At 49.2% G+C, this 25,624-nt stretch overlaps 2 protein-coding genes across 2 annotated transcripts in view; both read left to right on the forward strand.

Moving 5' to 3' along the window:
• The window catches only part of LOC147699006 (potassium/sodium hyperpolarization-activated cyclic nucleotide-gated channel 2-like), a 1,915,905-nt gene that overhangs the window by 919,099 nt on the left and 971,182 nt on the right, over positions 1–25,624 (forward strand). The window lies entirely within an intron of this gene.
• LOC147699007 (uncharacterized) lies at positions 5,956–11,916 on the forward strand. Its single transcript, XM_086933600.1, is given in 3 exon segments — positions 5,956–6,858; positions 9,614–10,681; positions 10,684–11,916. Coding segments are annotated over 3 exon segments (3,204 nt in total).

The raw sequence follows: 25,624 nt of genomic DNA on the forward strand, positions 1-25,624 counted from the left end.
AAATTAGTGAGTGTTCATTGGGGTGACTGAAAAGTTAATGCCATGACTAAAGGGTGTAGAAGGGACCATTTCAATTCCCATTGCTTATATCCTTACAAAACATAAGCTTTATGGTTTAAAAAGACCACGTTTGTGAACATAAAGCCGCTGTACATATTTTGTTTTCCAATTCACCCATCTAGCAGGTATTTCACTACCTCTAGAAATCGTGCACTTTCCCACCCAGGGTAGGTAATGTTGAGAGATGAAAAAACAAAAGTAGCTCTTCACTGGCATACACTGTAAAGTGGCGCTAATGGGTTTAGGCGTGAATAAATCAATCTGGCCACCTTGCAAACACCCTGTCTTGCTTTAATTTGTTAGTTAGTTATTTTTCATATTTTGAGGGGAAGATTTACAAGAAAGTGACGCATCTATAGAGATTCGTCACTTTCCTTGCTCCACCATAAAAAATGCTTGCACCACCATGGATGCGCCGTATTTACAATACGGCGCGCCATGGCGGAAAGATTGACAGATGTGTCAGAAATTCTGACGCATCTGTTGGGGAAAAAGTCACGCATTGCTGGAGTCGTGTCACAAGCACGACACAACTCCAGCAATGCATTTTGTGGCCTATTCCCACTGCACTTCGTCACTCCTTACCCCTGCTTCAAGCAGGCGTAAGGTTTTGATGCAGTGGCATCCTAAAAGTGACTCACTGAAATCTTGTAGATTCACTGCATCACTTTCAATAGGCTTTCCTGCGTGGGTAAGCCCCCCTGCATACATTATACCTGACGCCTCGCCCTAGATGCATCACGTTGTAAATAGGGCACCGCCGTTGCATCAAAAAAAGTGACGCAATTGAGGTGCAAGGGGCTTGTAAATCTGCCCCACAATGTTTTATTTCTCTCCACCCCGAGGCCGCACTTATAAATTGAAAAATGTCAGAAAAAGAGAAGTTACCAGCAAAAGTGTTTTTCTTTTTTGGATCCATTTCACAGGGACGCAAATTAAGGAGGAAAGGGAAGGTAATACCTGTTTCTTGAAGTTTTGGTTTTCACTAAATGAGGAGGAGCAGACAGAAAGAGAAGGAAGTGGGGGAACAAAGAGAGGGGGGTGCAGTTGCCAGCGGCAGGAGAGCTGGACACTGAACATTGACTGTCTCTGAGTCAGGCAAGGGTCGCTTCCACACAGCCATGCTGGCCCCAGCAACAGAACCGGCCCCCTGCCACAAAACCAGCCCCCATCCCCTCGAGTTTACCAGTCCGGCCCTGCTGGTCCACCACCCACCCACCGCAGTAGAAGGTGCTACTCGCCCAAACCCCTCTTTGACATGAATCCTGGATGTCCTTTCCAGTGCTGTGCCCAGGCCTCTCCCACCTGTACTAAAGGCATGTCCTCCTGCTCCTCCAGCCGCTACTCCAGCATCTCTCCCACCCTTTCAATGCTTCCCCCAATCCACAGCCTCTCACCTCCATTCCCACCATGCATCGCAAGAACAACCACACCTAGCAAGGCACCGGATCTCTGACAGAATATTGACAGTCAAAATATCGACTTGCCAAAATATGGAGGTAAAAATATAGAATGCCAGAATATCGACTTCCTATCTACAAACAGGTAAGTACAAAAATATGGATTCCAAAATATCGATAGGAAAAAATATAGACAGTCAAAATATCGAATTTTTTAAATATCTTAAAAGTAATTTAAAACTAATATAATAATAAATATAATAATTTTAAACATACTTAAACAAACTCAAAATGAATACATAATTAATGTAACTTTAAAAAAAACATTTTTTTTAAAACATATATATATATATATATATATATATATATATATATATATATATATATATATATATATATATATATATATATATATATATATATGGAAATACTCAAACCACTTCCTGAAGTCTCGCAGCGGCAGTCAGGCGAGGAAAGAGACACAGACCTCCGAGGTTTTCAAATGGGCAGTGATTTTATTTAATTTAAGTGACCCAACACAACACAACATATATATATGTTACCTACTGGCGGTCGCCAGTAGGTAGTTATAGATATCCAGTATTTGGGTGTCTTTCATAGATTCACATGCCTGAATCATTCCCCGTCGTCGAGACGGGAGCCTCCGGTATATAAAAAAGTAATGTCCTATAGGCATACATATAAAGGAATAGGCCTAAGGATCTCACCTTAGTGTCCTATCTACGTCCTTATGTAAGAAGGACCAAAACAGAGTAGGCCCAAGGGTCCCACCTTGGTAGCCTATCGGTGTCCTTTTGTAAAAAGGACCAAAGTAAAGAGAACCAACCAATCAGCTACGGGGGGCGCTAGAGGGCGCCGGACAAGATGGCCGCACTTGTGTGAGGCTCCGTCCCGGCCATTGCAAATCCGCTAAAATATCCTGTTTTTCCCCGGCTCTCTTGCCTTACACCCCGGCTGAGTCAATTCCGATACCGTCGGTGACCCCCTGGGACGTTTTGCGGAAGGATTACGGCTGTGCTGAAGGCGTCTGGAGCGGAGCGGCCCGCGCTGGGACGTGCAGGACGGCGGACCCGGCGGCTGTGGAGCTGAGGCTTCGAGGAGATCTGGGCGCTGGACACCGTCGCTGCCTATGTGAGCGGAGCCTGGGAGGCGGCGTGTCGGGACTGCTGCAGCGCATAGACGGACCTGCCCGCGGACCCACTGGAGCGGCCTCGGAGCGCTGGACGGCCTGGACTTGGCCCTGCTGGTCCCGGTGAGTGGGGCGAGGTATCACGCTAGCTCGGTGCTGCGGAGGTGGTACTGGGCCGCGTTGGCCCGCGCCGCGCGAGCTGGGGCCGGGGGGGGCTGGAGGAAGGGTCGGCTGCGGTGCGGTCGGGAGCGCGGACGGGAGCTTGTGCTGGGCTGCCTGTAGAAGCACTCGTGGGCACACGGGTCCCCTGGGGGGCCTAATACATTAGAGGCCGCGGAGCGAAGGAACACCCGCCATCTTGGGAATGCTATCTGCACTGCTTCAATCTGTGAACTAGTGAATGGAGATCCTCCAGCGCACACAGTCCTAGCATCGGCACTGTCGGGGGGCCCTCTAGGGAACTGCACAAGACTGTATACGCCTGCACTGAGCTGAGGCATAGACATTATTCTGGCGCACTCTGCCCGCTGAGGTGGAGGGACTGTTTGGCCTAGGCTGGACATACCTGAAGGCCTGGGCCTGGACGTGCTCCAGGGCGGGTAGCAACAGGTGTGGGAACTGCTGTTCTTTTGTGCAGCTTCGCTGGCCATACTGCCCCCAGTGACTGCACCTGAAACCGCGCTGACCCCAATCGCAGGCATGGGCAGGACCGACAGAAACCAGCCAAAAATTAATTTTGAAGCAAAGAAGGCTACGCAGGCTTCCTCCCAGGCGCCCGTGGACTCTGACCAGGGAGGGGCTGCTGGGGGTACACCTAATCTAGAATCCACACTGGTGGCAATGCAAAAGACTCTACAATCTATCGAGGGCACTATGGAGTCAGTCAATCATCGTCTTGATCAAATGGCGACGCAATTTGACCGCCAGAACGAGCGGATGGGTGAGGTGGAGCAGCGGGTTTCGGCCACGGAGGATGGCCTGGCAACAGTCTCGTCCAAAGTGTTCAGTATGGAAAGGGTTCTGGCGGTCATACAAGCGAAGAATGAGGAGTTGGAAGGGAGATCTAGGAGGAACAACGTTCGCGTTACAGGTCTGCCAGAGTCCACAAACGTGGGGCGCATGGAAGACTACATGGAACGAATGATTGTTGACATTTTTGGCGCTGACCACCTATCTCGCATATTCATTGTGGAGCGTGCACATCGCTCTCTGGCAAAGAAACCCCCACCGGGAGCGCCGCCGCGTCCTATTGTGGCTAGGATCCTGAACTACAGGGACCGGGACACCATCCTGCGGCTTGCCAGGGAGAAGGGCTCCATTGAATATCAGGGCAATAAATTGGAGTTCTTTCCCGACTTCACCATGGCGGTACAGACTGCACGGAAAGAATTCGCTGCGGTGAAACAGTTGCTGAGGGCCGAGAACGTGGCTTATGCCATGCTGTACCCTGCGCGCCTTCGGATTGGGCCTCCTTTGGATAACAAAATCTTCTCTTCACCCAAGGCGGCCATGGACTATGCCAAGAAACTGAAAAAACGTGCTAAAGAACCGCCGGGGCGTCATGAGGGTGATGATGAACGACTGGGAGAGGAGGATTGAATTGAGTCGCACTGCTAGCCCTGGTGCGGAGGGAACTGCGGGTGAATGCTCTGGGCTGCTTCTGCTGCGTTGTGTTCTTTGTTAATCGAGAGCCACAGGGGCGCTTCAGCATTTGATCCACTTCACACTACTGCTTTGGAAGCTGCGGGGGGCGACGCTCAGGCTGCCGCTGTTCCTGCTTATACCGCCTGCTCGCCTCAATGGGGGCTTTCTACAGGATCAACTTGGCTGACTGAGATCCTGTTGGACACTATGAGACCCCACGCTTGCTGCAGTGGCACCTCTGCGCTCTGTGAGCACCGCTTTAGGCGGGGACGCTTCATGGGCGCCCAGTGCAATGTTCTGATACGCGAATACTACTGTGTTTGAAGCTCTGACCGGGGGTGTGGGTGGGGGAGTTGGGGTTGTTGATGACGGCAATGGTCTAAGCTCTCGTCAGTTCTGGCGGGGGTGAGGCGCCGCTACGTCCCCGGATAAGGGAGATCCCCAAAATGTGGTTGTTTGCATTGTTGGGGGTTGCAAAGGGGGGAGATGTGGGGACTCTTTGGCAAATTGGGGGTGCTGAAGTGGGTGGAGGGTTGGGGGAAGGGAAGTTGAGATCTGTTGTGTTGTTGGGGTTTTTCCTGATCAAAGAGACGAAGTCTGTGAACTGTATGGGGGGCGAGTGGGGTCACAGCAGGGGCTATGGGAAGCTTACCTGCATTACTGGTGTCGACTCCGGGCTGGAGCGGGGGGAGGGGGGGACTGCAACGAGGGGGCTGCTGGGGATGACATCACTGCTGGGATGCTTACACACTTGGCGATATGGATAGGGGGGGCAACCTAAATTGTGTTACATGGAACGTGCGAGGGTTGAACAAGCCGCAAAAAACACGACAAATGCTTGCCTTTCTCAACAGACACGGAGCACAAGTGGTGTTTCTGCAGGAGACGCATCTGAGGGGCATGGCGGCCGAAATGGTGGGCAAACAGTGGGCGGGGGCGAGGTGGGCCACGGCGTATTCTTCCTATGCCCGTGGGGTAATGATTTTGATTAAAAAGAATGTTCCATTTGAGGTGATGCATGTGGACGTGGACCAGGATGGTAGATATATTGTTGTGCAGGGTAAATTGTGTGGCACGCTGGTCACTCTTCTCAATGTCTACGGTCCTAATATAGATAATCCTGATTTTTTCATTGCTCTCTGGAACAAGCTGTATGAACTGCCGCCCTCGGCTATCCTCTGTGGGGGGGATTGGAATGTTACATTAGACTCTGAGTTGGACAGGAGGCAGGATCGGCCCCATGAACGTAAGAGAGCGACGGATGCAGTGTGTGAGGGAATGCATGGCCTGCACTTGGTGGATGTTTGGCGCCTGCGGAATCCTGGCAGACGGGAGGGGACTTGCTACACGTCAGCGCATAATACGTGGTCGAGACTGGATTTTTGGCTATTGACCCGAGATGTGAGTGGTTGGGTGATGACTGTGGAACATCTGCCCCGCACGCTGTCTGATCATGCCCCTGTTAAATTGCAACTGCGGATGCCTATGCACACTCCTGCTCCATTTACTTGGCGACTCTCACCTGGAGTGTTAACGGATCAAGTGCTGAGTGAACGTCTACGACAGGTGATTGAGGAATTTTTTTAGATCAATGTGGGCTCTGTTGATAGTATGCTCACGGTGTGGGAGGCCTTTAAGGTCTCAGTGCGGGGTGCTTGCATTGGGCTGCGGTCCGGGGTCCTCACGTCCATCAGGGACACTATGTCCAGATTGGAGAGGGAGCTGATATCTCTGGAGCGCCAACTGGAGGAGGGGGCGGAAATCACACTATTAGCTGATGTTAGGGCAAAGGTTACAGAATATAATGAATTAGCCGACCAGGAGGTGAAGTTTCTGTCCAAACGAGCTACGGCCAGGTACTATGGTGAAGGGGGTAGGCCGGGTAAGGGGCTCGCTGATAGAATTCGCGATCCTTGGGCAAAGCACTGTTCTGTCTTGGAAATTGAGGATCAGGGAGAAGTGGTGACCACGACGGAAGGCATACTCGCCTGCTTCTCGAGTCATTATGCACAACTCTATGAACATAGGGAAACGGCGGAAGAGGCAGACATAACACGGTATTTGGAGGATGTGGCGCTAGTGTGGCTCTCCGGGGGTCAACAGGAATTCCTAATGCACCATGTCACTGAAGCGGAGTTCAGAGATGCTATTGCTGCACTCCCGAATGGAAATGCGGCTGGCACAGATGGCTTACCTGCCGAATTCTATAAGACCTTTGCAGACTTGCTTATTCCGCGGTTGGCAATGGTTTTGGAGGAGGCCTTTGAATGCGGACGGCTTCCGGGGACCATGAGAGAGGCGCTATTAGTGGCGCTCCCCAAACCCGGTAAACCTCTGAATAAATGTGAATCATACCGCCCGCTTTCCCTTATGAACACTGACATTAAAATAATTGCCAAGGTGTTAGCCACGAGACTGCGGCTACTCCTACCGGTCATGGTACTACCTGACCAGTCGGGATTTATCCCTCTCCGGTCCACCACTCACAACCTACGGACACTGTTCGCCGTACTGCATCTCCTTAAGCCAGACCTGGCTGCGGTGGCGGTCATGCTGGATGCCGCCAAGGCCTTTGATTCAGTGGCATGGAGGTACATGGTGGCCGTACTACACCGGATGGGAGTCCCTTTCTTTTTCACGTCTCTGATCGCCCTGCTATATAATGCGCCCACGGCAAGAGTTAGGGTTAATGGGTATGTCTCTTCCTCCTTTCCGATACAGAGGGGGACAAGACAGGGGTGCCCTCTCTCGCCCCTGCTTTTTGCAATAATGATGGAGCCACTGGCCTGTATATTACGACAAAGGTATGCGGACGCAGCATTAAAATTTCCTCTCAGGTCACTGGCTGTCTCGATGTACGCCGATGACATGGTCCTATACGTCAGGGACCCCGCACTCCACCTTGAACGCATACTTCGTGAATTCATTAAATTCGGTAGGCACTCCGGACTGACCATAAACTGGGACAAGTCGATTGTGCTACCTCTCACGGATGCTACCCATCGGGTCCCTTTGGACTTTCCGCTGGAATGGGCGACGGAGTCGGTTAGATACCTGGGTATCTGGGTGCATAGGGATTGTCAAGAAGTCATACGGGCCAATTACGGCGTTGCCATTTCCAAGCTGGAGGATCAGGTGGCGAAATGGACTCACTTGCCGCTTACCCTGGCGGACAGAGTGTCGCTAATTAAAATGGTGGTGCTTCCGAAATTTCTTTATCTCTTCACAAACATCCCGATTGCGTTGACATCCCACTTTTTTGCGAGACTCAGATCCCTGTTAATCTCTCTCACCTGGGCTGGCAAGAGGCCGCGAGTGACTTGGGAGGTGCTGGTCAAGCCATACGATCTGGGTGGGTTTGCCCTGCCGGACATGCGACTTTATTATCTGTGTGCGCAGGCGCACTTCGCGAGTTACTGGATAACCGCCCCGCCTTACACTCCGCACGTGGCGCTGGAAGCAAGCGCGGTTTTGCCATACCCCTTAAGGGCTATGATCGCCAATAAACATTCGGTGTTTGAGAAGGGGGAGATTGACACAGTGCGACTCACGGCGACTGCGTGGCACAGCTTGGGTAAACGGGCTGATAGACTGCCGCTATACGCCCCGGCTATGCCACTACTCTATCACTCAGATATTTCTGTGACGGGAGAGCCGGGAGGGTTGCAGATCCTGCGGGAAGCTGGGCTACAGACCATGGGAGACCTGTTTCCTGGAGCCTCGTTTATCTCCTCTCAGGAGATGACGATCAACTCGACGAATGCCACTATGTCCACCTTTATGTATGTTAGATTGCGGGCCGCTGTGCGTGACTTATACCCTACGTATCCGGAAGAACCTCTGGCCCTAAGTGCCTTGCAGTTGCTATATACGGTTAAAGACAGGACTAAATTGTTATCTAAACTGTATAAGGCTGCACAAGAAGATGAGGGCGGGGGGGCGGCGCTGGCTAGAGCACGGTGGGACAGGGACCTCCCGGAACCGCTGAGTGATGATGAGTGGAATGAATGCTGTGCTATGACGGGGGGGTATGTGATCAATGGCAACTTCCGCCTTCTACATTATAAGTTTCTGCAACAATGGTACTATACGCCTACCCAACTGGTGAGATATGGCCTTAGGTCCACTGCTCAATGTGTCCGATGTGGGGCCGAGGAGGCCGACTTTATTCATCTGGCCTGGGGGTGCCCCCGTGTCTACGGTTTCTGGAGAGAGGTGACTGAAAGGCTGACTGTCATCGCTTCGATTGAGGTGAAGCTGGATGTACGCCTGTGTCTTTTGGGTATCGCTTCTGGTGTGGCTGCTCCGTTGCGCCGCTTTGTGGTGCTGGCGCTTCAGTTGGCCAAGAGGAGAGTCGCTATGGTTTGGGGAGGGAGGAGAGCGCCTGAGGTGCAACTGTGGCTGAAGGACATGGCCTATTGCAGGGACCAACTGAACTGCTACTATGACGAATTGCCTGCGGTGGCCCGCCCGAGGGACGTATGGACACCGTTCACACTGTACATGCTGTCGTTGACAGATTCTGACAGTGACGATAGCGTGGTTACAGCATTGTCTGTTGGAGGGGATGCAGCTGCGTGAGGTGTCCTTGTGGCGTGTCGCTAAGACTACCTTGCGTGTTGCGTGGAATACTCTCTGGTTACTTACTACAAATACCTAGACAGTGCTCGTGTGAGTGGGAATGTTTTGATCTGCTGCGATGGGCATGCCGGTGTGCCTTACTGTGCCTCACTACAGCCTATGGGAAGTTATGGGAGAGCGGTGAAGGTTTCCTTCTCTGGAGGCCCTGTCGGACGTCCGCAGTATCGCCTATCCTATCATGTTCTGGCTGATGGACTTGGACTATTCTTTCTGATCAGGTTACGTTGGGGAGGGGGGGCTCGGGGTTATTGGTGTTGTTTTTGTTTATAAAAACTGAAATTAGACCGAGATCACATGGGGGCAAAACGACCGCAATCTATGGGAGTGTTGGACTTAATGCATATGACTCTGCTGTAGTGCCTATTTGAGCTAAGGATTCTAGACTTCTGCACTCGTACCTCTGGCGTATTATTTCAAGCTTGTATGATATAGGTGACACTCTGATGGCGGCCGGCCCCAGCAGTGGGTTGTAGGCACACCGCTGTGTATATGAACAATGTGCAATAAAGGTCTTCCAAAAAAAAAATAAAAAAAAAAATAAAAAAAAAAAAACCAATCAGCTACCACCTCCTTCTAGAACCTTCCTGTCAGGAGCCTCAGTCTCTCAGAATTTCTACCACACGTTGTGCTAGGGAGTCTCCACCTAAGTTCTCCTCAGGAAACTTGCTTCTTTCTTCAAAAAACAACTTTATCCAACTTCTATTGTTATGGCTGATAGTCAGAAAAAGGTATCTTTAGAGCCTGTTCTTCCTGCAGTAAAAAAAGGCTCCATGTAGAGGAGAAACACGAAACCTGTTTATACTGCCTCTACCCTCAACATCAAGCCAAGGACTGCAAGATATGTAGAACCTTCTCAAACAAAACCCTGAAGGACCGAGAAGGACGCCTACTACTATGGTTGAACAGACTGAAGAACAAACCAGAAAGCGACTTGGTCTCAGAAGGTGAGAGCATTTCTGCTACTTCGCAGTTCTCCTTGAAGAGGCCAAGGGTTACTTCCCCTAGCCCCTCAGACACCCCTCCTAAGAAGGCCTCCAGAAAGTCTTCAGAGGGCAGAACACCAGTGTCTGACAAGGACCTTCCTGTCTCCAGGAAGCAGCGGCTGATCTCGACGACGATGACAACGTCAATGGTCACCTCAGCGCAAAGAACCGTCTCGACGTCGACGACGACGACGGCATCGTCGGCATCTTCCTCGACGACGAGGACGACACCTTCATCGTCGGCGAGTAGACCTGTGCCGTCTACCATCCCAGTCACCCCATCGACGACTAAGATTGTGCCGTCGACGACGAGATCGACGTCGAAGACAACGACGACGACTCCGTCGACGAAAACCGCGACGTCGACGAAGCCTCTCTCGTCGACGAGGAGTATTCCATCGACGACGACGAAATCGTCGACGACGGAGATATTGCCGAGGACCACGCCGACGAGAACACCGTCGACGGACACACCGTCGACGAAGGAAATTTCAATGGCGGCACCGTCGTCACAAGAGTCGACGACCGCAGGCACATGGAAAGAGTCTGAGCTACTGTCGCATACCATGGATGCCCAGACATCCCATGTCACAGTCAAAATAACGAAAAAGCCAATCACGCCCGACCTGACGTCACCCAGTAAGGTGCAACAACTGACCCCATCCTGCCTATTGCAAGATGAAGAGTCGGAGGAGGAGTTATATACACAGGCCACTAGTCCTTCAGACTTGGTGCTTAAGTGCCAAAGCATAGACGAGGAACAGGAAGAGGAAGAACACATGGAACAGACTATCCATACTCAGGTGCACACTCACAGGTAACACCGATGGTGTGCCTACCAGCATCCATTGTCTCGGATTTGCAATTCCTCATAAAGGACTATAAAGAGCGGTTCCCAGAGAAAACCACTACACCTGCACCCCCAGTTGCACAGGTACCTGCGCCTGTACCTCGACATAAGCCTCCTCCACTTGTACTTTCTAAATACCAAGAGCCAACACAAGACATTCTCTCGTCCGACGACGAAGAGAGAGATCAAGAAGAAGGTGAGGTCCGTGACGATGACTCAGACCCTGATGCAGACCAGGACTACGTCGCACAATCCCCGGCCTCTCCAGAACCACAGTCTTCGGAATCACCACCTGTAGACATTGGTGGTTTCCATAACCTCATAGAGCGAGCGGCCAAACGGTTCCATATGTCTATGGAAACTCAGGAGACTGAATGTTTCCTCTACGATTTTAAGGAACCTACAAAAAAGACGACTAGGTCAATCCCGATCATTGACTTCCTCTGGAAACAAGGCAAACAACTAATGCAAACGCCAGCTTCAATTCCTGTGGTAGTGCCCAGGCTTGATAAAAAATACAAAGCAACCTCATCGGCGCCAGCATGCCTCACGGGTCACCCCAAAGCAGACTCCGTGGTAACACAAGCGGCGCAGAAAAACTCACGCAATCCAGCATCTCCTTTGTCGACGCCACCTGACAAGGAAGGCAGGAAACTAGATACCATTGGAAAACGCTTCTCCACCACGTCGGCAATGACGGTGAAGGTGGCGAATTCAATAGCACTTCTGGGCCGCTACAACCGTCAACTCTGGGCAGACATCGCACCCTACCTAGCTAATCTGCCAGAGGATTTAAAAGAGGAGGCACATTCGCTTCTCCTAGAGGGCCAAACATCTGCCTCTGAGCTGATTGACTGTGCAATAGACGTCGCCATGACTGGCTTCAGGCAGCTGGCAGGTGCCGCTGTTCTGAGACGGCAAGGCTGGCTCAAGGCCACCTCCTTCTGTCAGGAAGTACAAACAAAAATCATCGATATGCCTTACGACGGCCAACATCTCTTTGGCGAAAAAATTGACCAGGCCCTCACCACTATCAAAAAGGACACAGATACGGCCAAAGCTCTGGGAACTCTGCAATTTAGGAACCAGTCCTTTCGTGGTAACAGAGGAAGGGGACAACCTGCATACAGAGGCTCCTACCAGAATAGGTCCTCCTACCCGTACACCCAGAGCAAAACACAGTACTAACAGCGTCAAGGCCAGACAGGACGTCAATCTTCCTACAATAAGTCAAACAACAGGGGGAAAAACCAAAAAAGACCTGCTGGCAACCGCCAATGACTCATCCCAATGGCCAGTCCATCCACCATTGCATTTTTTAAGACTTGGAGGAAAACTCACATTCTTCCTGAAAAATTGGCAAAAAATAACAACAGATCGGTGGGTGTTACAACCTATCCAATTCGGACATTCACTAGAATTTTTCTCAATTCCCCCAACGACACCACCAGCCAAACGGTCCCACAGACACCTACGGCTGCTTCTTCAGGAAATCGCTTCCATGCTTCAAAAGGGAGCGATAGAGAGAGTTCCTCACACCCAAAAAGGGAAAGGATTCTACTCCCATTTCTTCCTAATTCACAAGAAAGGAAAGAAATGGAGACCAATCCTCGACCTGAGAGCGCTCAATGTGTTCCTAAAGAAACAGTTGTTCGGTATGGTCACACTACAAGAAATCCTGGGCCTCCTGGAGGAAGGCGACTACATGACGTCCCTAGACCTGCAGGACGCCTACTATCACATTCCTATCCTCAAGGGACACAGGAAGTACCTCAGGTTCGCAGTAGCAGGAGACCACTACCAATTCCGTGTTATCCCGTTTGGCCTCAAATCTGCCCCACGGATATTTACAAAATGCCTCTCTCCTGTGGCAGCTTTCCTTCGTCAACAGGGTCACCAGGTTTTCCCATACCTGGACGACTGGCTGGTAAAGGCACCGTCTGCGATAGCCGCAGCCACATCCTCCAGCGCCTGTCTGAATATTTTCCGCCGCCTAGGCTTGACCCTCAACAGAGAGAAATCGGCACTAGAACCAAACAAAGTCATCACTTTTCTTGGAGCGACTCTGGACACGGAACGCGTAAGAGCCTTCCCCTCTCAGGAGAGAAAGACCAAACTCACCTCCTTAGCCACGTCAGTGGCATCGAGAAAGACTCTACCGGTCCGCACCTTCAAGTCCCTCCTCGGCATGATGTCCTCATGCATTATGCTCATTCCACACTGCCGTCTCAAAATGCGCCCCCTCCAGGAGGAACTAACGAGGCAATGGACACAAGCTGCAGGATCTTTCGAAGACCGCATACATGTCACACGAGCTATGGTCAACCACTTACAATGGTGGAGGTCGCCCAGACATCTGTCGCAGGGACTGCCGTTCCTGCTTCCAGCAGAACCACACGTAATAACAACGGATGCATCCCTAGAAGGCTGGGGAGCGGTCCTGCAAGAACTCCAGATCAATGGCAAGTGGATGCCACAGGAATCCAAACTCCACATCAATCTACTGGAACTAAGAGCAGTCTTTCTAGCTCTCCAAGCGTTCCTTCCACGCATCCGAAACTCCCCAGTGCTCGTCAGGACAGTCAACACCACGACGATGCACTACCTAAACAAACAGGGAGGGACGCGATCACTTTCACTCTCTCGAGAATCGCAGAGAGTCTGGAATTGGCTTCTGGAGCATGGAATAACGCTAAAAGCCGAATACGTCCCGGGCAAGGACAACGTCTTGGCGGACGCCCTGAGCAGGGAGAGGTCACCATCCCACGAATGGGAGTTGGATACGGAGGCGCTGGAATATATCTTAGCGGAGTGGGGAACCCCGCAGATAGACCTCTTTGCCACCAGAGAGAACGCCAAATGCCCAAGCTTCGCAAGCAGGCTTCACCAACCAGGAACCCTCAGGAATGCATTTTCCATCGCATGGCGGAACGTGTTTGCCTACGCCTTTCCACCATTTCCACTGATACCCAGGGTCCTCAGGAAGATGAAGTCGGAGCCCTGCACTTTGATCCTCATCGCCCCATCCTTGCCGAGGCATCATTGGTACACGGAACTTCATCGCCTATCTGCCCGGCCACCTCTTCGCCTACACCAACATCCAGCCCTGCTCACAATGTGCCACGGGCAGGTTCTCCACCCGAACCTGAGCCCTCTGAAATTGTCAGCCTGGCTCCTGAATACCGCGAATTCAGCCACCTAAACATTCCGCAGGAGTGTAGAGACGTCCTTGCAAAGGCTAGAGCCGACAGCACTAATAAGACCTACTCATTAAAATGGAAACGGTTCTGTGTTTGGTGTGTGGCAGAAGGCCTACACCCCTTCCATATCACTCCATAGCAGCTGCTACCATATTTACTGCATCTAGCGCAATCAGGTCTGGCGCATGCATCCATCAAAGTACATCTAGCAGCGATATCCAAGTTCACAAGAACTTCCAAGGGTCCATCCCTGTGGGCGGACAGGCTTATCAAACAATTCCTAAAAGGTCTATTCAGATCCTTTCCACGACCAAGACCAATCCCTCCGTCGTGGCACCTCAACGTGGTCCTTCACCAATTAATGAAGCACCCCTTCGAACCCATCCATAAAGCGGACATCAAATTCCTTTCATGGAAGACGGCCATCCTCCTGGCCCTAACCTCTGCCAGAAGGGTCAGTGAACTGCAGGCTCTCTCAATCCAAGATCCTTTTTTGCAATTCAGAGAGGACAGGGTCATTCTACGAACTAACCCCCACTTTATACCGAAAGTCCCCTCAGACTTCCACCTTAACGAACCAGTGGTGCTCACGTCGTTCTTTCCAAACCCAACTACTGCAGCTGAAAGAACCCTGCATTCATTAGATCTGAAGAGATGTCTCAAATTCTACATCGACAGGACACAACACTTCCGAAAGTCATCCCAACTCTTCGTTGCCTTTAGCAGACCAAGGAAAGGTATGCCCCTGACGAAACAAAGTATTTCAAGGTTGATTTCTTCAGCGATCACTTTTTGCCACGACAAGGCTGACGGCCTTTGGAGGCAAGAGTCAAAGCTCATTCAACAAGAGCCATGTCCACGTCTGCGGCACTATTTGCTGGAGTACCGGTACTGGACATTTGTAGAGCGGCGACCTGGAAGTCCCCGCACACCTTCACCAGGCACTACTGCTTGGAAACTGAGCTGACGAGGGATGCAGCAGTGGGCAGAGCAGTGCTTCGCCATCTGTTCCAGTGAGGTGAGCCTTCTTACATCCCTCCATCCTTTACTGGTATGCACATTTCCTTTTCCTAGAAACTACATGACATTGCATGTTGGTGGTTTGCAGTCACGTGATATGTATTATCTACAGACTCATATATGATGTACCATCACAGAATGTCCATAATGTATTGCTTGCTACTCTGATTCAGGCATGTGAATCTATGAAAGACACCCAAATACTGGATAAGAAATGCGTTACTTACCTGTAACTGCAGTTATCCAGTATTAGTGTCTTTCATAGATTCACATGCACCCTCCCGCCTCCCCTGGAAGGACTCACCTATCTCTCTAACAAGTTTGCGCCTAACTAGCTTGGTGCGTACGAAAATCTGAGAGACTGAGGCTCCTGACAGGAAGGTTCTAGAAGGAGGTGGTAGCTGATTGGTTGGTTCTCTTTACTTTGGTCCTTTCTACAAAAGGACACAGATAGGCTACCAAGGTGGGACCCTTGGGCCTACTCTGTTTTGGTCCTTCTTACATGAGGACGTACATAGGACACTAAGGTGAGATCCTTAGGCCTATTCCTTTATATGTATGTCTATAGGACATTACTTTTTTATATACCGGAGGCTCCCGTCTCAACGACGGGGAATGATTCAGGCATGTAAATCTATGAAAGACACTAATACTGGATAACTGCAGTTACAGGTAAGTAACGCATTTCTTAGGATTGTTTTCCATAGGCAATCCGCAACATTCCATTGGGAATAACTTCGTCAAGCGGGGGCCGAGATAAAAGGGGGGGTCCCAAACGTGTTTTCCCCATGTTAATTTCTATAGGGCGGTTGGACTCACTTTTTGCCCGAACGGCTGAATGGATTTCCACCAAACTTGGCAAAATTGTAGGGACTGGTAGCCCGATGTGCCTTTGCTATGTCTCAAGATATGTGCTCCAGTGGATTTTGAGTAATTTAGGTTAAAAAAAAAAATATATATCTTTAAGCGCGTCCCGGTACGCGCACCGGGGCGCGTTCCAGCGCGCTACTCGAGTTCGCACGCGGAAAGCTGATTGGCTCTCGGGTGTCTGTCAACATTCCAAACAGTCTGAGGGGCCGCCATCTTGTGTCTCAGTAGAATCGAGACACAAGAGGTGGCAAAAACAAAGGGGGAAATGACCAAAAGGGGGCAGGGTAGACCCCCCTGACCCCCTAGGTTTGATGTGGTGGCCATACCGGGGAGCGTACCATGGAGAAAAAAGAATGACAGATTTTTTTAAAAATGTAGCATTTTTTTTATAAATTGGAGTTAGTTCTAAAAAGAACTGTTTTTTTAATTCTTTTTGTTGTTTTATATTTTTGTATTGTTTTTTTGAACATTTTGTACTTTTTTTGCCTTTTATGAACAATTTTATATTTTTGGGGAATTTTTATGGGGACAAACAAAAAACAGGGAATTGTAAACGGCTCAACTGGAGCAAAAAAAACAGGAAAAAATTAAGGTTTCTTTGGGCACTTGTGGTTGTCACCAGCACGGTTGATGAGTTTAACACTTTGTTCACCATAGCAAATTGTACGCCCACAAAATACGCAAACTATTTTAAAATTTCCAAACTGGGTTTGGATGTTTGGGACCATCTCCCTTGTCTCTGGTCTCGATGGAGAGGGTTGGGTACTTTGGGAGGTGCTGGGAGAAGATTGGGGAGGGTTTCTGGTCAGTTCTCTGACCTCTGCCGCACTATAGTTGTTAGGGTGCCGGCATTGCATGTGGCGAATCATGGTGTTGTTGCCAAAAGAATATTTTTTGGCAGGGTTCCCCCTAGAAAGTACAGTGCCACAGATCAGACAAGTCACCTTTGGCGCATTTACTTTCTTTTGGCCCCTTGGGATTTAAAAAAATTCCCACACAATGTGCTCCTTTGGCTTGTAGGGGGTAGTATCTTCTGGCAGGTAGCGCCGCCTCTCCTCCTCCTCCTCCTCCTCCTCTTCTTCATCTCCACCACTGTGGTGTTGTGGTGGTCCTTGTGGTGGTGGTGTTGGTGGTGGTGGTGGCTGAGATGCTCCTGCTGCTGCTGCTACTGTAACCATTTCTCAGTACAAATAGGTACTAATAGCTCTGGAAACAGGTCTTCCTCACTCAAAGTACAAAGTGAGAATGAGGAAAAAAGGTGGGGGCTTTCATCATTAGGAAAACAAAACTGTCCTGAACCAATGAAAAGTGTTATTTTCAGGTCACATGACCCGGGCTTTCATCATTTGGAAACCAAAACTGTCCTGAACCAATAAAAAGTGGTATTTTTAGGTCACATGACCCGACGCGCTTACGCTATGCGCTCCGGGGCGCTTACGTAGCGCGATCGTAGGCGCTCGGGTGCGCTTACGCTGTGCGTATCACGCGGACGCGGCTGTTCCTAACAGAAGCGTTCGCTCCTGACGCTGCTCCCCGCTCTGCCTGCCACCTGGACTGCTGTGTGATACCTCGCCTCGCTCCCACACTTAAAGCTGACTGCTCGTATATCGCAAGTACACAGTAGCGCTAGCCTGATAGTCTGCTAGTTTGCTAATCTGTTCAACAATTTAAATCATAGCGCTTTAATTGCAATAGTACGCTTTACTTGTATTTAGAATTTCGCTGCGCTGCCTGTGATAATTGATTGCTGCCTGATATTGATTGCTGCCACTGCCATTTGCTTCGCGTTTTACGCTGTTTGTGCCCCAATGCTATAGCGTTTTAGCTCGCGGCCATTTTCTTGTTGTTGTTGTGCCTCACCCACCGGATCTCCGCCCGCTCCCGCCTCCCAGCTGACCCTCCCTCGCCCCTCCCCCTCCACTATCCACTTATGACAGATGCTTCTGTGCGCAGCGGTATCGCGCAGCGGTCGCGCCCCATGCGCGCCGAAGGTGCGCCAAAGGTAAGCCCGTCTACGCCCGTCCGCGCCTGGACCGCGTCCAGCGCCAGACCCCCTGGTCCTCGCAAAACCCACTCCACCCCCATAACGTATGACGCCGCTACCCTCTTTGCCCTTAACCCCGGACGCACACCACAATGCTGCAAAGCTGCCCCAGGACACACCCATGGACTATTCACCTGCCACTCCTGCAAGTTCACCTGCATCAGGACCCACACCAAATCCACATCCTCCAAACACAGCTCCGACTCTAACCACCTGAAGTGCATCCTGCTGAACACCCGCTCGGTCCACAGACATGCCACTGAACTCTGGGACCTACTCGACACTACATCGCCGGACGTCGCCTTCCTTACAGAAACCTGGATGAACGCCTCATCAGCGCCCGACATCGCCATAGCCATCCCAGACGCTTACAAAATCATCCGAAAAGACCGCACCAACCAAACAGGAGGAGGCATCGCCATCGTCCATAAGAACACCATCCGAATCACGACCAGCTCCGACGATAACCTTGCCACCGCCGAACACCTTCACTTCCAGATCCACACCGACCCCAGGACCACACCTAGAGGCACCCTCATCTACAGACCACCAGGGACTCGCTCACAATTCAACGAAGACATCCTTGACTTCATCAGCCCACATGCCCTTACATCCGAGAACTACATTCTACTGGGAGACCTCAACTTCCACCTGGAAAAGAAAAGCAACAGCAACACCACAACCCTTCTGGACAACCTGGCCAATCTCGGACTCAAACAACTTGTTGACACCCCCACCCACTTAGCCGGACACACGCTCGACCCTATCTTCACCTCCAGCAAACACATCTCCTTCGATCACACCACAGCTCTCCTTTGGACGTACCACAGCTGCGTTCACTTCAGCTACAAAAAGACCAGGTCCCACAACCCCCCACAAACCATTCCTCGAAGAAACTGGAACAAAATCACCACCGACCAACTCTTCACATCGCTTAACCAAAACCCACCTACCATATCATCGGACCCAAACCAAGCTGCCACCAAACTCACACAATGGATCACCCACAGCGCTGACGAATTAGCACCCTTGAAAAACCACCAAATCAAACAAGGCAGCAAAAAGGCCCCCTGGTTCAACAATGACCTTAAGAAATCCAAGAAGTTATGTCGCACCCTCGAAAAAACCTGGAGAAAAAAACCAAACCACTGACAACCTGACCACCTTCAAGGACGCCACCCGCAAACACCACCAATTAATCCGATCCACCAAGAAATCAGCATTCAAGGATCAACTTGACAACAACCCCCACAACAGCAAGGAACTATTCAACATCGTCAAAGAATTTACCAACCCCTCCGCCGGCACCAACGACATCACTCCCTCCGAAGACCTCTGCGACTCCCTATCCTCTTTCTTCCACAACAAAATCGCCGACATTCATATCAGCTTTGAAAACCTGCCCGAAGAACAACCCACTCCACCCACCTCCGAACCAAAACAGCACTCTCACAACCTTTGCGCCTGGAACCCAATCACTACTGAAGACACCATCCGTCTGATGAATTCCATCCACTCAGGTTCACCAACTGACCCATGCCCCCACCACATCTTCAACAAAGCAGACTCCATCATCGCACCCCATCTCCGCGATATCATCAACTGCTCCTTCAACTCCGCTACCTTCCCAGAAAGCTGGAAACATGCCGAAATTAGCGCTCTTCTAAAGACACCCACAGCGGACCCCTCTGAACTTAAGAACTACCGCCCCATCTCACTCCTCCCCTTCCCGGCCAAAGTCATTGAGAAAGCCGTCAATAGTCAGCTCGCCGCCTTCCTCGAATCCAACAATTCACTCGACCCCTCACAGTCCGGCTTTCGAGCCAAACACAGCACCGAAACCGCCCTCATCGCTGCTACAGACGACATCCGAACACTACTGGACAACGGAGAAACAGTTGCCCTCTTCCTACTTGACCTCTCCGCCGCCTTCAACACAGTCTGTCATAACACCCTCATACAACGCCTCAGCAACGTCGGAATACAAGGAAAAGCGTTGGACTGGATCATCTCGTTCCTCGCAGGAAGAACCCAGAGAGTCCGCCTCCCCCCATTCAAAGCAGAGGCCACCGAAGTCATCTGCGGCGTACCTCAAGGATCATCACTCAGTCCCACCCTCTTCAACGTGTACATGAGTCCCCTCGCATCAACACTAGTCACTAGCCGACTAGATTATGGAAACACCCTTTACGCCGGAACCACAGCCCAACTACAGAAAAAAACTCCAACGCACCCAAAACGCCTCAACCAGACTCATACTGGACATCCCCCGTCAAGCTCACATTTCCGGTCACCTGAAAGATCTCCACTGGCTGCCCATCAACAAGAGAATAACGTTCCGTCTCCTCACACACGCACACAAGGCTCTCCACGACCTAGGACCCGAATGCTTCAACAAACGACTGTCCTTCTACACACCCTCCCGCCAACTTCGCTCATCCAATCAAGCCCTTGCCGCAATTCTGCGCATCAATAGATCCACCATGGGGGGAAGATCTTTCTCCTACTTAGCGGCCAAAACCTGGAACTCTCTCCCCACTCACCTCCGCCTTACACAGAACCACCTCACCTTCAGAAAGCAGCTAAAAACCTGGCTATTCGATGAGTAATGCACTCACCCTCCCTCAAGCGCCTTGAGACCCTCTGGGTGAGTAGTGCGCTATATAAATGACTGAACTTGAACTTGAACTTTACGCGATACGTCACGATGATGTTTTCGTTCGCGGCTATAGCGCTAACGGGACGCTCACCGGTACGCGCACCGGGACGTGCCGCAAGACTGCGCGTACCGGTACGCTCACCGGTACGCGCACTGGGAGCGCTCAAGGGCAAAAAAAAATGTATATATACATATAAAAAATAGTATTACATAAATATTCAATATAGGATTCATTATAAAAAATATTATATTTGATAGCAATGGAAATTTGCTAATAAAAAAACTTTGAAATTCACTGAAAAAACATAGGTTTGAGGCCCTATATATAGTTAGGAATTAGCATTTAAAAAACCTATGAAATTCACTGAAAAAAAACAGGTTTCACACCAGTTATAGTTAGGAATTTGCATTTAAAAAACCTATTAAATTCACTGAAAAAAACATAGGTTTCACACCAGTTATAGTTAGCTGGAAATTTTACTGACATAAAACCATTGAAATTCCCACGTTATAGTTAGTTGGACTCACTATAACTTGCGCTCCTGCAATGCACTGCTGATGACGTCACATATTACATCACTCATGACATGGTCAGTGACATCACTGATGACACCATTCTTGTGACAGACTGACAGACCTCCTTTCAGTGTAATGTAACCCTTGAAACACATATTCAAAAATAGAAACTAACATTTTCAATAAAATGGAGATACCCATGCCAGTTACAACAACCAATTCAGTAATTCCACCATCTATATACACATCCACTCATTCAGCAACAGTTCTATATAGTCACTCATACATATACTCACTCATCATATGTAGTGATACACATATACATCCTGTTACACACTGACAGTCATCCAAAAGTTACTCACACACATACTCACACATGCAAATAAACTATTGAACATCCATTTATTTGCATATACAGCTATACACACACTAGCACATTACTTCTAAGGAAACTTACACATACTTACTCTCTTAAACAATCACTTATAGAAACACATACTTATTTAAACAGTAACTCTTACAATCTCTCACTCTCACATATACTCACTTATATACATCAATACTCACATATACTAGAATAAAACATATGTAGTTACTGATAAAGACACTAGTGAGACAGTCATTCACTCGCTAACACACACATATACACACTCATCCACCCATACAGTCCTGCACATATGCTGTCTTCAAAACACATACAAACAGTGAGTCAGTCATTGATGCATCTATGTGCTAAGTAATACCCCCACCAAACCATACAGACACTCATACTGATACTAAAAAAAATCTAATAACCCATACACACACACATGTAGCTACTCACCAACCCATGCAGCCACTTATACACAAAGTGAAACACTGATACATATATTTAAATATTTAAACATTACTCGCTAATATATGTATTCACTAAGATAAATTTAATAAGCCAGTTAACCAATCAAATTTTTTTTTTTTAAACATCCATTCAGACACTTATTTAAAAATGTATTCTTCCATCGACCTTTAAGACACACATTCACTGGATGGTGTAATCAGTGATGTCATGAGTAAGCATGGGCGAATTTTGCGAATTCGCAGTTTGTGAATTTGCGATCCGCAAAATCCGCAAATCTGCGGATTCGCGGATTTTGCGGATTGTGTGGGTAAAGGCCGGGCGGGAAAACGGTGCACATCGCTAGTGTGAGGGGCAAGGCCAAACGGGCGAGGCTTATATGCGAGTTCACATGCCTCTTGGGTGCATAAAAGGACAGGCACGGATCAGAGAAGCTCGTGGTCACAGGAACTGCACAGGGATTAAGCTTGTGAAAGTCAATAATGCAAAGGCCTCCATCAAGCATCATAGATATTTTTCGACGATAGATATGGGGAGTGCGCACACCTGCCCAGCCTCGACAAAACTCACATTTTTGGGGGGCTGATTAACTTTGCCATCACACCAAAGAGCGCCGGGGTCCCTCGAGTGAGCTGTCCATCAAGTGGGTAAAGGGCGCGAAGACGGTGCACACCACTAGTGTGTGGAGAGGGGCCAAATGGGCGAGGCTTATATGCGAGTTCACATGCCTCTTGTGTGCATAAAAGGACAGGTACGGATCAGAGAAGCTCGTGGTCACAGGAACTGCACAGGGATTGAGCTTGTGAAAGTCAATAATGCAAAGGCCTCCATCAAGCATCAAAGCTATTTTTCGACGATAGATATGGGGCGAACGCACACCTGCCCAGCCTCGACAAAACTCACATTTTTGGGGGGCTGATTAACTTTGCCATTACACCAAAGAGCGCCGGGGTCCCTCGAGTGGGCTGTCCATCAAGTGGGTAAAGGGCGCGATGACGGTGCACACCACTAGTGTGTGGGGAGGGGCCAAACGGGCGAGCCTTATATGCGAGTTCACATGCCTCTTGTGTGCATAAAAGGACAGGCACGGATCAGAGAAGCTCGTGGTCAAAGGAACTGCACAGGGATTGAGCTTGTGAAAGTCAATAATGCAAAGGCCTCCATCAAGCATCATAGCTAATTTTCGACGATAGATATGGGGAGAACGCACACCTGCCCAACCTCGACAAAACTCACATTTTTGTCCTGTAACTATTTTAGGATTGCGCCGGCAAGCTGCCAGCGCCATCCTAAAATAGTTACTAAATTAGCTTCATCAGGAAGCACTAATAGATAAAATAAAGCAGGTGCTCGACCACTCCAGTGAGTGCAACAGTAGGGAAAGCGTTGGATAGCGTAGGGGTAAAAATTACTATTCCTACTCCAGAGAGTGCAACAGTAGTGAAAGCGTTGGATAGCGTAGGGGTAAAAATTACTATTCCCACTCCAGTGAGTGCAATAGTAGGTAAAGTAAATACTTCATATATAAATATAAATAACATAAATATTAATACCAATTACAAAATAATTCAAATATTTTACAATTTTATAAAATATATTATTTCATCAATTAAAATTACAAATAAAAATTAACTAATAATAAAAATTACCTACTAATACTAATTATTTACCAATTACCAATAAATTAATTTACAATATAAAAATAAATAAAAATTAGACACAAAAAAATATTTAAAAAAATGTAATTACTTACAATTAAATTACTTCCCAAGCTATTCCCCTATAAACACACAAGCCACTACAGAAAATAAAGTAATACAAGTAACATATTAATTACAATAAATGACAAATTATATTTTAATTAATTACCGATTAATAATCAATTAACAATTAATTCTAAATAAATAACAATAAATAAAATTACATATTTATTTAATTATAATTAAATTACTTCCCACCCTATTCCCCTATAAACCCTCAACCCGCTACAGAATTATATTACACAAAAAATTAATATCAACTTACCTTAAATTCGATATTTTGGTAGTCTATATTATGTCTAGTCGATATTATGTCTATTATATATTTTTTACTCGATATTATGTCTAGTCGATAATAAAAACACAATATTTTGACTCTATACCCAAGGCACCACAATGCACAACACACTCCACACCCTCACCTGCCAACTACTCAACATCCGCTGACTCGCCAACTATGCCAATAGAAGTTTGGGGCCGCCAGCAAAACCTTTTTGCGAACCTACTTTTCCTCACTGAGACCTGGCTAAACTCGACATCTCCCCGGTTACAAGATTGTTAGACAGGACTTCTCCAATATCAAGTTGGACAAGCCCATTCACTCACCTGGATGAACCACTCCCTGCAGCTACCCAACCAGAACAGAACAAATATGTCAAGACCACTAGGCACAGCTGCAAAGGATCCCCATAGAAACTTGAGCCACAAGCTTCAGTCACAACGCACAACCCACCTCAACAACTTAAAACCCTGTATCATGTATTTCAGACACTCATCGCTCCTTTAAAAACCACCTCCATATCTCCCTCAGAGCTAAAAGCAAGCTCGTACACAGAAGATCGTCGACTCACCAAGTGCCGCTACAATCAGTTGGTACACTGTTGGCACCACACTAATGACAACAAAGGCACCTACAGATCATCCCCCCAAATTTACCACCAATGACTCGGAGGCACCCTGGCGGTCACATCCTCTATTTTTAACATTGCGGCGGGTGCGGCTTCAAGCTGCACCCGCAGCAATGTTAAAAATGCATGCGTTGCATTTGTATGTAGCAAGTGGCAGGCACCGTCCGCCCCCCCTTCACCTAGGGGGCCCGCAACGGGCCCCTGCAGTGACATTCCACATGCTTTTCCACGACAGAAAAGCTGCCGCGGAAAAGCATGTATCAGAGCCCATCCTAATCTGGCTGACGGTGTCTGAGAGACACCGTCACTATATTAGTGCTTTTTCGCCGCGGTTGTAAGCCAACCGCGGCGGAAAAGCTGTGGACGGAAACCAGGACCCACCAGCCATCCTAATGTGGCGGTGGGTCTTTGGTGGGTCCGCTGCGGATTTTCCGCATTCTCCGGGCCGGCGGTGGCTTCCGGCAGCACAGAGGATGCGGAAAATCCGCAATCCTAATAAGCCCTCAAGTGCGCAGCACTCACTGAACTAATCCATTTTTAGGTTGAGCATTCGAGACCTGCTGTAATTTCTCATGTTGGCTTAAAGCCATCCCCCTGCTTTTGATTTACTCGTTCAATCAATCAATCAACAGAATTTGTATAGCGCGCTACTCACCCGTAGGGTCTCAAGGCGCTCAGGACGGTGGGGGGGGTCGCGACTGCTCGAACAGCCAGGTCTTGAGTTGTTTCCTGAAGGAGAGAGGGTCCAGGGTCAGACGTAGGTGAGTGGGGAAGGAGTTCCATGTCTTGGCTGCCAGGTAGGAGAAGGATCTTCCTCCGACGGTGGATTTGCGGATTCGTGGGACTGAGGCGAGGGCGAGGCTGGCGGATCGTAGCTGGCGGGTGGGTGTGTAGAATGTGAAGCAGCTGTTGAGGTTCTTCGGGCCCGTGTCGTGGAGAGCCTTGTGTGCTTGGGTGAGGAGTCTGAACGTGATCCTCTTGTTGACGGGAAGCCAGTGCAGGTCTTCCAGGTGGGCAGAGATGTGGCTGTGGCGAGGGATGTCCAAGATGAGTCATGCTGAGGCGTTCTGAATGCGCTGGAGTC

Source organism: Lissotriton vulgaris, chromosome 8, assembly GCF_964263255.1.
Source record: "Lissotriton vulgaris chromosome 8, aLisVul1.2, whole genome shotgun sequence".
Classification (NCBI taxonomy): Eukaryota; Metazoa; Chordata; class Amphibia; order Caudata; family Salamandridae; genus Lissotriton; species Lissotriton vulgaris.